Genomic DNA, 15723 nt, shown 5'->3' on the forward strand with positions numbered 1-15723 from the left:
CTGACAGCTAGTGGTAAACAGGAAAAGTAAGTTCTCTCCAAAATGCTGTATGTACTAAAAACTATGAATCTCAGAAGGAAGACAAATTATATTTATCTAGAGGAAAAAAAATAAGAGGTCATTTGTTTGTGATCCTAGCTCTTGCAGCTGTGCAGGATGTTTGCAGGGAAACTAACAGTGTACTACCTACTTTACTTGGGAATGTACTTTATGCACATGAAGCTGTGAGAATATTTATCAGAACAGCTAGGGATCTGATTATTGACAATTATTTTCCTTATAACATTTAATACATACTCAGATTTACTTACTAAGAAAATTAGAGGGCTGAGTGCAAGATCATAGGAACAATAGGAAAACAGTCAAAAATTGATTACATAAAATAGACTGAAGATTAATTTAGAGATGTGTAATTAATTCTACAGAAGCTTGGAGCATAAATAGCTTGGAGCTACTGCAGTCTTCCTGTGGGCAGTGAATCTTGCAGTGAACTCTCCAGCTGTCCTGCTCCAATGTTACTCTAAGGTGGCTATCACTTTTCCCCTTATCTTAGATACGTGGTGACTTGTTCATGCAATGTATAAGCATCCTTAACACAGAGGGATTTTTTTTTTTTATAGTAATCCCTAACTGGAAAAGGTTGTGTGTATACAGCTCAGATCTAACAAAAACACATGAATCAGGAAAACATGTTTGTTTCCACCCACTGTGGGCCCCAGCTGTGCACTGTCTCTGCTGTTCAAGTTGTCCTTCAAACTTTATTAACAAAGTTTGGGTGTCATTACAGACATTCATAGTTTGGTCACACTTTTTATCCAGGGTACAAAAGATGATACTTTTGTGTAGACACCTGGAGAATCTTTCACTCCACAGCCATAGCCCCAGGAGGTCACACCATACACAACCCAGCTTTCCCCTGGACGTTCACACATCAGCGGTCCACCACTGTCTCCTTGGCAGCTATCAACACGTTTCTGTTCCTGGACATTTCCAGCACAGAGCATTCTCCCTGTGAATCTTCTTTTGTAACGCTCTTCACATACCCTCTTGGGAAGTAAGGGGATGGCAGCCTGTTGCAATGTTCTTGAATAAGCTCTTCCTGAAAAGAAGACCCATCTCATTATGATGCTTGGTCGTGGAAACATAAATGTGATTTAATCCAATTTTTGCTGTCTTCATACTGTATTGTCATTAAATGAAATGACTGAAAACAAGGCTAAATCCTGAAAAAATCTACTGTGCATTGAATGGAATACCAAAATACTATATAGATATTGAAAATATGGAATATGGATGCTTTTTTTTTTTTTTAAGAAACAAAAAAGCTTAAAATTTAAGATGTAGCTTGCTCCTTGTGTTCACTGGATCCTGCCAAGGTTGGAGTTTGGTTTGTTCCAAACACACTTTGTGTCTTCTATAAGAATGTATGCCTTAATACTGAAATGGGGAAGGTATCTTGGGGAGTCATGAGCAGTGGAGACTAAAGCTGTAATAATACTTCATTTCTAGGTCACCAGTTCAAATCTAGCCTAGCTCAGCCTGACGAGCGCTGCATCCTCTGGTCAGCTTCCACGCAGAGCATCCAGCCAACTGTCACGCTTATGCCCTGTAAGTAGACACAAGCTTGCTTGTCACCTCAACTGAGGAGCTAATGTTACTGAGCCCAAGTGTATTCTGGTAGAGATCGGCAGGATCATGTGAATCTTTTACAGTCCTGGTAATTTCTAGGTACCAGAGCATTAATGGGACTCCTGACCAAAAGGAATCTTCATTTTGTGGGGCTGACCAGAACCTGTCCTTTGGTTTTCTTTATCTGTAATGAATCCTGCATTGTATAAGCAGTGTTCTGCTTATGAAATGTCAACATTTAAACCATTTGGCTTTTTTCTATAGCTTGCACCTCTTTTTCAGTTGGAAACATGGGAAATTAAAGCAAGTGAATCTTAATACTTGTAATTATGATCCATATAGGAAGTGTGACATTTCAACTGAAGTACTGCGATGATGCAATTTCTTACTGTAATTAAAGCAAATTATTGCAGTGGTTAATGTTGCCTTAAATAGATGTCCTAAGTAAACAATATTGCAGAACTTCCAGTGAATTGTGTAAAAAGCTAGATAGAGCTAGGTAATGAATTAGACTTGTAGGGTGGGCTTTTTTGCTAAAAACAATTGCTATTTCCTTTATTGTAGTACAGCGACCCAGACATCTGTGCACACAGATTAATGCATCTAAAGAGGAAGAACTGATATTTGGCCTTGACTCCTTGCCAGTTTGAATGAGTCAGGGGAACAAAGGCTCAAGTGTGGTTGCTGGCTTGCACTGTATTTAACACTATAAAAACATGAAAGTAAAACATGGTTATCAATTTGTAAAACATTTAAAGGACAAAGACCTTTGAAGAGGAAGAATCTTGTACCACCTAAAAAGTGACTAGATAGTTTGTTCAGGAAGCCTGGATTGCAGATTGCATTGTGGCTTTTGCAAATTTTGGCAAGATATTCTCTTATTTAAATCTAACTGCTGATTGAAAATGTCAGTCGTAATGAGAGACTAAAAATGTTATTTGAAATTCTATTATTATGTGTATATTTTCTATCACTTTTTCTACTGAAGAATTTAATTTAAAGAACTTTTCTAAAATATTCATTGTACTTACCTTAAAAACCTTAAATACATTAGAGCTGTGTATTATGTTCTGAGGCAGGGGGTGATAAGCTGCTGTGCAGGGTGTGCTCAGCAACAAATAAGCTTTCGTTCATGTTTGTCAGTCTTAATGAAGCCATTTTACTGACTGCTTCTGTGATTTAGAGTGACATGGTTAATCGCCACTTTTCAAACACAAACTAAGTTCAGTAAACAAAATGTTGTCATTGCTGTTTAAGGATCAGGAGAGAAAATACTCCCCTATATAAAGAGTAAAATTGGTCCATTTTGAGCATTTTCTTATTTTAAGTACTTGAGATTTTTCAATTTATTTTTTTTTTAAATAAGCAGCCTCAGGTAATGGGATTGGAGGGTGGAAACCATTAAAACATTTTTACCTGTGTCACCCCATCCAGTGATATAACAGTTGGGAGCAGTTTTGTGGGGTCTCTCTCTCCTTAATGGCAAACAGGCAGGTAGGACATGGGTACTGAACCTGGCACACTGTTCCTCTGGCCCCTGTAGCCTCACCAATGCAATGTCATAGTCACTGCTGTCAGGCCTGTACTCTTTATGCATCACAATCTGTTGGACTCCAATTTCTTCCTCGTACTCTTCTGGTACCAGTGTGTGATAGTCTCCAACTCGCACAGCATAGTTCCGAGTGTTGTTGCCATACCTAAGATTGAGGTGAAAACAAATAGCTGTGCTCATGCACCATCAGATCCTGAGCATGCAAGCAGGTTTGATCAGGGTCTTTATTGCTCATATAAATAACGATAGTTAAAGGGTTTTTTTAAAGAGCAAAAATGCTTTCTCAGGAGTTTAGACTGACATTCATGTGTATCTCAAAGAATATCAAGAAACTTTTCCTGAAGTTTCAGGTTGGGCTATGTTCCTTTTTGAATATTTTCACAGGCAAACTTTCTTATGTCTATCTGCTGTGACTGGCACTTATTTCAAAGGTGCAAGCAAGGCGTGCATTATACATGTATTTAGTAAGGGTAACACAAACTGCCGGTAATTAGAATGAAAACCTGAGTACTAACATCGTTGTGATGCTCCAGGTAATTACTGAAAGGAAAACAGTGTTCATGCTTGCTTTCTAGGTTGGATGAGAAATTCTGGAGACTTAGATAACTTGATAAAAACCTCTTGTGTTAACTGAAGTTATAATGAGAAAAACAAAGCATGTGCGCATCACAAGCACCTATTGTTGAAGTGACAGAGGGCCTGTAAATCTTAGACTTGTTTTGCATCTAATGTGACCCCAATTTCTTTCACGTCGTAGACTAAATGGTAAATACCTTAGAGATTATTACTGTGGCTGGAATAACAATTTTCTGTGCATGCCTTTGGAGATTTTTTGGATTACAGGACAGACAGCCCTTCTCAGGAAACTGCGAACAAGGGAGTGCTGTTGGGTACTTTTATTTATTTTAAAATCTGGTTAAGCTAACGCAAATATTTCCTTTGACTTCTCCCTTTCCCTCTTAGCGTTCAACAGGAAATTTGTAATACGTGTGCAGAAAATACCCTACAGTGTTCCATCACCTTCTAACCTATACTTGCTCTTTCTTCTAACCTATATAACCTATACCCTCCAGCAATGTGCTGTTCTCCATAGCTTCCTAAAGCTTGCTTGAGGAGCAGCAGACAAAGCAGGAACATTAAAGGTTTTTTTCTGAACAATGTATAGCTGTACCACTGAATAGTTCTTCTAATTGTGAGTTGCTTTCCTGCTTGCCTGTGTATAAATAAAACTTCGGCTGCAAAGCTTTCTTTGTCAAATTCTGCACATCTCCTTCAGGTCTTCTATGAGCAAAATTTCACTTGTAGGCTTGTAAGGAGATAGAGTTGCAGGCTATGACCAAACATCTCTTCACCTGAAGATGGCCTTCTATATAGGAAAAATGAAGTAACTCGTCTACCACAAAACTTTTTCCAGGGTCTCCATAGTAGTAGTCTGTGTGAAATGCTTTCCAGATACTGCATTTTCCTTGTGGTTGGAAATCAAAATTCTATAGCAGCTGGAAATTAAGAGATGCGACTGATGCAGACTTTTTAAAGTTTACAGAGGTGTTTAAAGTATTTGTACTGACTTTAGTCTCAGAGGGAGAAATGATAGAAATTAAATTGTATATTCTACCAAATACATTACTTATTTCCTCCCTGAAAAAAATAGCTCGAGAGCTTTTTTTAATTTGTGGATCAGTATGTTTATCTCAAAGATATTTAAGAAAAAAACCCTCTATTTGAATGTGTCACATCACCAATCTTTCTATTTTGACCACAAAAGTGCTAGTATTTTATAACTTTTCACTGAATCAATTTCCATGAGGAATTTTCTATTAAGAAATGAGAGCGTGAGTAGGAAAAGAACATCAGAAAAGGCAGAAGCATGAATCCTGGCTCTCCAGGCATTCCGCCTCCAGTCCCTTGAAGTTTCTAGAATAGAGGTATTTATTTGTAAGCTTTTTGAAAAACCAAATATTTGAATCTCTCTTTCTCTTGCACTAGATCTCACATTCTCATTTCTGTATCATCTTGTGTGGTTTTTCCAGTTTTAAAAGCTCACTAAGACTTCACAGTTGGTTCTTTTCCTGATAAAATAAATGACAAAATTCCATGGAAGCAGGATTGGCACTGAATATTTTGCTTTTATTTTTGTTGCCCCTAAGGAGATTCTTCAGAGTAAGAAAGGCTGTTAGGTCTTAACTAGTTCTGGAGTAACATACATCCATCTGGTTTTGGCCATCTGAAGTATGACATCGATGAAATCCTAAATTCTGCATCCCTATAGTTTTTGTGTTAAATCCTTGCCATCTGCTGCCTGCCAGGAATTTCTGCTCCACCACTGATGAATCCCCTCCTGGGTCACTGTTGCCACACACCTTACATCAGAGGAGGCTAATCTTACCATGCTTTGCCGAGACACTTAGTATACTATTATGAGTCTAAAATTCTATTATTGTTAATCTGAGCTATGATGTGGGAACCAGTAAAAGCATAATCTGGTGCTGGCTAGGAAATGGGGGGCTGTGGGTTTACAGCAGTGCTGTGATCTGATCTGTGACCTTGGGTGAATTTCTTTCCTGTTTTTTCTTCTGCCATCTATTTGGCTTTCCTTAATACAGCAAGGAGTAAGGTTACACGTATTTTCAGTACACTAAAATACTATATAGTACAGGCATTACTTAACACAGCTTTCTTCTAGTATTATTTCTGTGAAAGTGACTTTGAATAAATTGTGCATCTTTACAATAAGATGCTTGGTACATTTCAGTACCAGTTTGCACTGAATAGGTTTTATATATTTGCTTGCTGTTCTGGGAATTTTTAGAAACTGTAATTCAGAGTTTAATTTAGTATGTTTACATACAGACAGACTTTAAAGCAAATTTTCCTGGCCCATGTGCAAAAATTTCCTGTAGTGCTTCGGCAAAACCAGAGCATTCAGAGTTTTTATATAAATACGCAAATTAGGGGGGAAAGTATTTTTTATTCCTCTAGTTATGAAAAATATTAGTAAGGAAATTAATCAGATTCCTTAGTTTAATCTTACGTTCTGCAGAAAGTTGTATCTGCAGTTCAGTATTTATATATATTAAATGGTCATTTGTCTGTTCACATGGAGGCTATATAACCTCATAGGTAGTGTACTTCCTAGAACTACAGCTTAAAGATTCCTGAATTGGTTGCAGCAGGAGAAACTACCAAATCAAGGGCCAGTGTATTGATCACTTTGGCCATTTTTTTTGTGGAAGTACCCATAATGTTGATGGTTTGACAGAAAGCATGCTACTATGGTATATAAAGCAGTTTGAATACACTATGAAAACCAAACTGACAGACCCCGGTAGCTCATGTTATTGTGTGAGCTCATCAGTGCGTTGGTGCTCTGTGAAACTCGTAAAACAGAGGAATAAACCACCCAACTGTAGAATGGTTTACACACTGACAGCACAACTCCTGTGCCTTTCTCCAAAGTGCACAAGGTCAGTGTAGAGGCGGGAGGCTGAATGGTCAGGGCGTGCAGTATCAAACGGTCAGTCACTTTTACAAAAGCTATTTGCAGAACAGGTGTAATGCTTAGAATGTAAAGAGTGTAGTAACACTGGGATGGGTTATACAGCCAACGAAGTACTTCAATGACTTCCCCGGGCCAAGATTACAAACAATCTTGGCTGATGCATTAGCCAACTTTGTAGGATCTGTATTCCTCAGAGTAAATTGAAAAGGAAGCTGATACAGAAAGTACTTTTGTTACTATTGCAGTAAAATAGCATTATTATTTTCACTTGAATTACTCTAACTTGCATGCAACCCCCCGCCCCTAAAGTAAATGGAAGAGTTAGTTTTGTTACTGACATCTCAGATACATTTTTCTGCTCAAATTTCATAACTGCATGATGTTCCATTTAAGAATCTAAATGATACAGCAACTGAGCCTGATGAGTTAAGTAAAATTATGCTGTTTCATTTGCCGGTTAAGCAATATTAAATAGTTTAATAATTTTTGCTACAGAGATTGTTTATAACTGTTAATCTCATTGCATTTAAAAGCTATCATAAATAAAATTCTATACCCTAGAATGTACTGCTAGATATGATCTTTGAATGTTTGAAAGTAGTATTTTAACAATTTCTGGTACACATCTGAGTATCGTATTGGAATACAAATGTACAAGGTCATTAGCATTAGATAGTATTTGCCTGACATAATCTGCCAAAAACATTTCCAAGAGGTCACTGAAAATACTTCTTCATAATTTATAGATACGCTTTTGGCTCTGTGCAGCAAACCACATATTAGTGCTATGCTGATAGTTTCTGGATTATGAAGGCTTTTTTTCCTTCAATAAATATTTGCCCGTCTAAGCTAACCATTGTGTACATCGACATATAGGGTTTGTATGTATGAACAAACACAATCACAGTACTTTGCAGATGTGTATTATCAGTGGTGCAATGGAAATCTGGCTCTCAAGTACAGAAAGGTAATTTTACATGGTATAAATCTTTCTTCTTTATTTTTTTTTTAGTGTAATGGGTGCCTCTGCATTTTAGTTTATAGGCCTTATCCACAACATTAATTACAGGATTTACTATATAGTCTATCCATTATCTTTCATGCAATTTGAAGGGGGGGGAAGGGTCATGTGGTTTTTTTTCTTCTTTTTTTAAACCTTGTGGAAGTCAGAGTACTGGAGAGTCACAGATGTATGAGTTATTTGTAATTTAGATGAGAAATGAACACACTTCCTTCCTAAACTGATTTAATAATCAGAGGAAATTATTTTTAATTGTTTATTTTGATTCGTAAGCCTAAGCTAGGGATAACGAGTGCTCTCCTGTCAGCCATATATCAGATAGGATGAAGGAAAGCTGTTTATGACTAGGGATAGCGAGTGCTCTCCTGTCAGCCATATATCAGATAGGATAGTAGAAAACTTGCTGCTTCTATTTAATGTTACATCCTTGATTTTGACAAAAGGAACAGTGTTGCCGTTAATAGGTTCCTGCTGTTTTTCTGTGTTATGGATGATGGTCGTTTATCACAGAATAATGAAGAAAGGACATCCAGGAAAGCTTATCTTAATTAAAAGTACTGATTTTAAACATTTAATAGAATAAGAAGTGCTGCTTCTCATGCGAATGTATGAAACTTTAATAGCTACAAGGCTTCTAGTGAAAAGCTTAATGAGCAGTCTTTGCACAGATTTAGCATATTTCTGTGCACACTCACACACATAAGCTTCCTTAAACTGATTTTTTCACCTGTAGACAATGATATTTCTTCCCCTGTAGTAGTTGATATTTGCCAAATGTGTAAATACTGTAATAGAGCATCAGTACATAAAAAAGGCAAAGTAGTCTAGCTCAGGGTGTCCAGTTTTCCTCACCTAAAAGTCATCTATGAAATATCTGAGAACCACCACACACACATCACATTTGAAGAGGGGAAGTCTGAGAGTGCTTTTATGTTGCTTTGGGGTATTGCCCCTTTGCTGGATGGCTGGGCTGGGCATGCCAAGAGCATCCAAGCTCTAGTGCAGCCGGCAGTGTTGACCTTAGCATCTCCTAGAAGGTTTATTTCCCAGCCAGCTGGAGGATAGATTAGTAATCAGCCACCATGCTAATACCATCCTGCTGCCAGTCAAGTAGTGTACTGACATTGCAGGCACAGCTGAATTCATCTCACCATTCATGCTAAATCTGAGAAAACTGAATTTTAATTCTGGTGTCTACTTTGGTTTCTGGTGTCTTACTAGGTATTTGGTTCCACTGTGCCTCAGGGTCCCTAGTTCTCAAAACAAAATTACCAGGCCCGTATTGAAGTATACATGGGCATTCAGGTGCCTAAAGAAGCACTTAAATAAGTTATACTATTAGAACAGTACGATGTTCGATTAACACAGTATTTCCTAAAATAACATCACGGTCATTAATATTTACTTTTTTCCTATGCCTCATATTTCTAATTATCCAAAGTTAATATTTTTTTATGTATAGGCCTGCAAATTCCCTATAGCTGTCAGAACCACTCAGGACAAAAGTTGCTAATAAGATGGGTGGGTAATAAAAGGAAAAATAGATTCAAACAATTTTTGATCTTAAATTATGTCTATGAAATTACAGAAACCAGTAATGCTGCTATACTACTGGTGAAGAATTCTAATCATCATGCATAAAATTGTATTTCATTTTTATCCATAGTACAGATGAGCCCACTTTTGTTTCTTAAGCAGCGTTCCAACTCCCAGGATATGAGTAGTGGTATACTGGCCTTTCTCTTGTCTGTGGAAAATATGTGAAGAAGGTGCTTGATCTATAGATAGCTCTTGGAAACTTAGCCCCTTAAAATCACTCTGGGATCATTACAAAGTTCAGCCCAGCCTGGCCAATGTCAACTCAGAGCTGAAGGCGCCTTCTTTCTTTTACAGTAGACAGTAGTGCATCCACAGGCTGTTGGAGATGCATGCTTAGATCTAGGTTGCACAGTTTTAAATACAACATCTGGGGCGAAGCAATACTTTGGTCCCTGAGACCACGTGTAACAGGATAGCCTGTAACAGACACTCAGTGGCTGCACCGATCTGGAAGTATCACAGTGCTCCAGCCACGCTGCTGCCCTGTCAGGTGAGGGTGTTCAGCAAAGTATCCAAAATGGGCATGCTTTGGTAGCACATTCAGTAATGACTTGGAGCCCCAGCTGTGTAGGCAGGCCATTGGGAAAAACAGGCAGCCTGTTCTGTGGGGAGTGCTTACTGTAACAATGCACCGCAACTGCAGCAGCATGGCACAGCAAATACTAACTTGTTTCACCAAACTTTGCAGAAGTGTTCTAATAAGGCAAAGACCTGGGTAATTAAGATCTTGATTTGCACACAGAAAACATAACTGGTTTCCCATGACCTCCCTTTTTCTTTCCTTGAAGAGGATCTTTGAGGTAAAATAACAGAAAGGATTGCTTTGTTTTCAAGCCTTTAATCAAAGGCTTCCTCAAGAGCTTAAGGTGCATCCTTAGTAATCTCTATAGAGATGATGAACAGGGGAACAGGAAGCCATTGTCTATAAATTTTGATGATAGCAACTGAACATAGCTCCACAGAAACAACTGGGACGTTAGTTGAAGTAGGCCAAAATTTTATTGAGTTTGACCATTTCAGCGTGAAATATTACCAAGAAAAGTCCTTCATGATTTTCATGAAACGTGAAAATTAAAAGATGTGCATCTGGTTCTAAGCAAAGGTAACACTTCCCATTTGAGTAAAAGTCAGATGACTTCTTTTTAGTTATTAGAAGGCTCAAAGTCCAAAGCTAAAACATTTGCAGCCCACCTGAGCAGATTCTAGCAAATATCCTCAAAACTGCAGTGCCGTTCTCCTGTGTTTTCATTCCAGCCTACACTGCAATCTTTTGTAAGGATTCCACTGAAATAATTGCTGTTGAAAGCTTAAAATACTTGACCAGCTTCCTTACTGTGCAAGCTGATGCTTTTATACTACAGTACCTTCATCAGCAGTGAATTCCTGATGTCAAAATTGCTGAAGAAGGGATGTTATAAAAACTGAATAGGAGAATTCTCAGTAAGAGAATATCTGTTTCTGCAAAAATGGGAAAAGACATTTAAAAAAGCTACATAATAGCTTAATACTGAGAACTGCAGAAGTTAGACCAAGTAGATCGAATGTGATTTACAAGGGAGTGTAAGTTGCAAACCAGTTGCTAATTATATGGAAAGGGGCTGAAATTAGCATAGTTTTATTTGATGCCAGTGTCAGAGAATTATACCAGTATAACCACTTAGGCAGTTATTTCTTTGTTAAAGGGGATGGGACCTTTGTTTAGATGGCTGCAAAAGGCAATGCTTTATGTGCTGTGTGATAACAGAGTAAGGCAGTTGCTCCAGCCTGTTTGTGAAGAATAAGCAAAACAGCTTGGTCTCGCTAGCATCCAGCGTACAGATTTACTTTCCTATTAGATGCAGCAAAATACATAATAGTGCTTTACCCTAAAATGGGTTTGGGGGCACTAGTTATTCTCATCACTGCGGTGTTACAGTAAAAATGGCTATTACTGCCAATATTTGTCATTACCAAAAATAATCCAAAATGTTACAGTCCCTCTTGTTTGATGTTTGCTCAGTTGTCTTTACTGTAACCTGAGAGCCATAAGCTGCAGTTTTGTTGGAACAGAACGCTGTGTTAAAATGTCAGAAGTATTGTCTATATTTTTTCATGGAAATGCTGAAGTTGTGCATATAAATCTCATGAATGATGACACCCAGAATAACTTCAGTGTATTAGGGGGTTTTTGTTTGGTTTTATTTGGAGGGAAAGGAGATTGGTTGGTAGCGTTCTTTTAAACCAAAGGCCGACTCTCTGGAACAGTTCTCAGTGGGCTTGAACTGGAATATTTTTGCCTATACCCAGAATGACAAAATAGTTTCAAAACACACTTCACTGTTGAAGAGAGGCCTACCTTTTAAAGCAATGTGCAGCAGTGAGGACCCAGCAGCTGCTGATGAGAGTAGCACCGCACAAGAGTCTTCCATCACCATGAGAAGATTTCAGTCGGAGTGCAACCTGCCACGGCCAGCCGCCCCTACAGAGGACATCATAGGGCATTGTGTTCAGGGTGCAACAATGGAAAAGTAAGGTAGCCTGTCTGCTACCTTGAATGTAAATCCCATTTAGTTTCTTTGACTGATGTAGCTTGCAAACAGTGTTATATATTAATAGTTGAGAATACCTTTATATTCCTGCAGCATTCAGGATTCCACTTAACAATGGTCAGGATTACTTTACAGATTGTTTGGGCATCCAGCACACTGAGCGCTTCCTCCCACTGCCAATTATTTTAATTTTCCCTTCTCAGATTGCATTCATTGTGCCAAAAATACATTCTATGGGTTCCTCACCAAATACTGTTCAAGTCAACAAAACAGAAATTTCCTGTCAGCTGGAGAGGGGAAAGAAGGGAATTTCTTGAAAAGCTTAACCCAGCATCCTTTCCTGTCTGGGTTAATATCTTTGTCAGTTCTGAGCTGTTTGAAAAGTAAAGATGGCAAACCAAGAGGTCTAAAGCAACCATAGAAACCACAAGTAATAGATTAGCACCTTTTTTCAGCCTGTGATCATCTGTTTTGTATAGTAGATCTGGGGGCTTATGAAGACAGAATGGATTTTTTGCCAGTTTAATAGATTAGCAAAATATGAAATTAGAAGAAGGGAGAGGGAGAGAGCTGCACCTGTAAGCAGCAGCAACATCCAAGAATAAGCAACAAGTAGGCTTAGGTGTTTTCTGACTACTGGCAACTTGAATAGGTATGCTGGAGTACAAGAGCGGCCCAGGATCTTCTAGTCCAGCATCCTATCTCAGAGTTGCCAGTGCCAAATGTTTTGAAGTAAAGTGGAAGAATTTACTTCTTGTAAAGCATGAAACACTTTAGACATTTTTTAGTTTTGGAAGATGAGATTTAATTTGTCTTTCCAAAATGGGGTAATTTGGACAGCTTTGGATTTCCTGGTACATATGTAAGTCTCCAGTTCCTTTTCAAACTTCGTGAAGTTCTTTTTCTTAATGACTTCTTGTGGCAACGAGTCCTTTTCTGGTGGTGTTCATATATTCTTTTTCTTGATTTTGAAGCATTTCTAAGTGCTACTGGATTTCTCTCATCTTTTTGCTTCATCTAATGTCCCTGTGCTTTTTTATTATGAGATTGTTTCTTGCTCTGACTTAATTGTGCAATCCATTATTTGTCACCGTTTCATTTCATCCAGTGTCCTTTGTACACATACTCTGAGACAATAATTCTTGATCTTCTTTTTCTGTAGAATGCATTATTTGTTATTCTAATTTGTCTCTTTACTAAGGTAAGTAATCCTACTTTGCTCTGTCTGACTGCATTTAAATGTTTTTCTGGGCTCCTTCTTGTTACTGTTCTTTGAAGCTCCTCCACTTAGTGTCTTTTTTGAAATTGATTGATTGATGCCATGCATGTACTTTGAAATAGGTTGAGCAACAACAGGTAATGATACTATAAGTGTATTGTTTACAATCCCTTCTGTAAGATGTTGTGAATATGTATTTCTTGTGGTGAGTCACAACTATTAAGAAAATAAAACCTATACTTTCTATCGTAGCATTTAGGAGGAGGAGGAATATTCAGTTAATCTGTTTATATTGACTAAATGTAAAAATCTCATTAACAGCTAAGAATAAAGTGTTAACAAAAAGCCTGGCTTTATAGCCGTGTCATCATCAAAGCTTATTTTGTGAAGAAAAATCAGGTCTTAGGCAGTGAATCGTACCCAGGTCTCTTCTTCAGTATAGGTAGCATTTAAAACCTTGTACTATATTCATAGCTCTCTTCATGTAGCTCACATCCTGATATCAAGATACCCTTCAAAAAAAAGTAAAGTGGCTATTTTGAAAGTAAGAAATTTAACCCAATCAAGGACTAAACCCATAAGCATCTACAGATTTTCAACTAATGCCGCAAGTGTTTATCAATTAATATTTTTTAATTTCCTACCAAATTTGCTTTGAGTATATATTTCTTTTTCTACCTCATGTGAAAAGAAAAACAACAAATCTACAATAAACCCATAAATCAGGCAAACTGCTTACGGCAAATACATGTCTTAGAAGCTTTATATTCAAAATTACTTGTCTTTCCCAAATACTTACCGTAAAGAATTCTTCCCACCAATTATTCGCTTTTGTCGACGATGTAGTAACCTCAATCCACAAACAGAGGCAAGAGAATCTAAACCAGAAAGGGAGATGTAGACAGTATTAAACTCAAAGTTGAAAGTAGCCAATCTTCAATGAGAGTTAACTAAAAAAACCCACAAAGGTTGAAGTTATTCTGTGTTTCATGGTAGTTTTTAACAATGAAATTTTGCTCTGGAAAAATACACTGAATTCTCTCAGAAATGCTTTTTAGCTGGGATTTTTTGACTGTGATCACAGAGCAATTTACACATTCGTGCTCTGCTTCTCAAGTGTAGGATTTTTTTGTCATAGGGTTCTTCCTTCCTTTCTGTAAGTGGAAGCAGAGCTTGGCATACCCCATAGGTCTAGTCTTCAGCTGAAGATAGCCTATACCTTGAAAAGTTGACTGTAGCTGTCTAGGCTTTTGCATTTTTTTGTCCCTCATACAGCTTAAGAAACATGGCTGCTGTAAACTGTGGTAGTCAAATACCCTGTATCATTTGAATAGTCTTTATGATTCCCTTGCACAGCAGGCACAGCAATAAGATCACACAGTGCAAGCAGAGAGGATTTCACGCCACTTTTGTTTCTGTAATTCTTTTGAGATAACTCTTTTCCTCTGTGAGGTGGGATTGTTTACGTCTGTCTCTTCCTACCATGACAGTTCCCCATCCAAACCTGTTGGTCTGCCACTCACAACAGGGCTTCACCTTTATTGCTGTTCCCAGGGGCCTTCTTGCTTAGGTGGTCACAGATCACCCCCGCGTCCTCGCTGTGACGGCAGTTGTGCGTCCCAATGTCTTGCTTAATGCAGTCTGCCAAGGATCTCTCGTTTCCTGTACATTTCACGTTGTCCACATGGATCGGGCCTTTGCCCTCCCCAAAATATGCCATTGTCCTTGCTCTAGCTGGACCTCTGGAAACAGAGCATTTGGGGTATTTTATTAAACATTTTGAGGCGTTATTCTACAAATGTAGAAGGTACTCAACTGAAACATTTCAGAGTGAAAAACACTGAGGTTTTATTCCAACTTCTCATTACCTCTGTTGCTCTGGTAAGTAGGAAAAAAAGTAAGCGCGACAAAATTGCTGCAGTTCATTAATGTTTAAAAAGTGCTTTTAAGTATCTAGTTTCTAACTAGATACACTGGCAATGTAACAGCACTACAATTATCTATAAAGCAAAATATGATAAAGCTGCTTTTTCATAATCTCTTTAATCCTCATATAAAATCAGCATCTGTGAATGCTAAAAATAATTTGCTCTGGTCTGATTCCCTCAGAAAGATGGGCCGGTTGAATACAGTATACTTGCAGTGCAGTAGGAGCTATGATTTAAAGATCTAATAGTTATTAATAGTTATTAACATATTCCGTTATCATGCCATTTTTGAAGTGCACCCCACAGCTGAGTTCTAAAACTGTAATGTGATTGGAGAACAACTGAACCCAGTTCAGTCTCAGCACCCACCTTTTCCTGGGAGGAATCCCATACTTGGTGCTTGTGGAACATTTTCATACATAGGTCTCAAGGCACAAAGGTGGTCAGTATGATAGTCCTATGCTTGTATAAGTATCCAACTTAAGTATTTAAGTGTCGCACTTAGGACATTTTGTTAGGGTTTGAATCCTGATCCCTACAGCTTGTAGGCAGTGCCATGCAGCTTCAGCAGTGACCGCAGTGTCACCTGTGTGAATGACCTCTTTTGAATGATGAACTTTTTTCCCAAATGAGGGAGTGGATGAACAGGCACAATAAAAAAACAATATGAATTGTGCATGTAAGCATCGCATTTGGTAACTTCTGTCATAGATTATTACTTTTAATTACTTGGGATAATGCTTCTTAA

The 15723-nt window shown here is 38.0% G+C and overlaps 1 protein-coding gene across 1 annotated transcript in view; it reads right to left on the reverse strand.

Moving 5' to 3' along the window:
- Nucleotides 1-791: 791 nt before the first annotated feature.
- PRSS12 (serine protease 12) overlaps nt 792-15723 on the reverse strand; it is a 46711-nt gene continuing 31779 nt past the window's right edge. Inside the window, exons 10-14 of the mRNA XM_009634012.1 lie at nt 14584-14789; nt 13847-13925; nt 11636-11758; nt 3046-3326; nt 792-1099 (exon numbers count right to left, since the gene is read on the reverse strand). Of these exons, the coding sequence (XP_009632307.1) occupies nt 792-1099; nt 3046-3326; nt 11636-11758; nt 13847-13925; nt 14584-14789 (997 nt within the window). The remainder of the gene's footprint in view (nt 1100-3045; nt 3327-11635; nt 11759-13846; nt 13926-14583; nt 14790-15723) is intronic.

The sequence above is a fragment of the Egretta garzetta genome, unplaced genomic scaffold (genome assembly GCF_000687185.1).
Source record: "Egretta garzetta isolate BGI_Z169 unplaced genomic scaffold, ASM68718v1 scaffold342, whole genome shotgun sequence".
In the NCBI taxonomy this organism is placed as follows: Eukaryota; Metazoa; Chordata; class Aves; order Pelecaniformes; family Ardeidae; genus Egretta; species Egretta garzetta.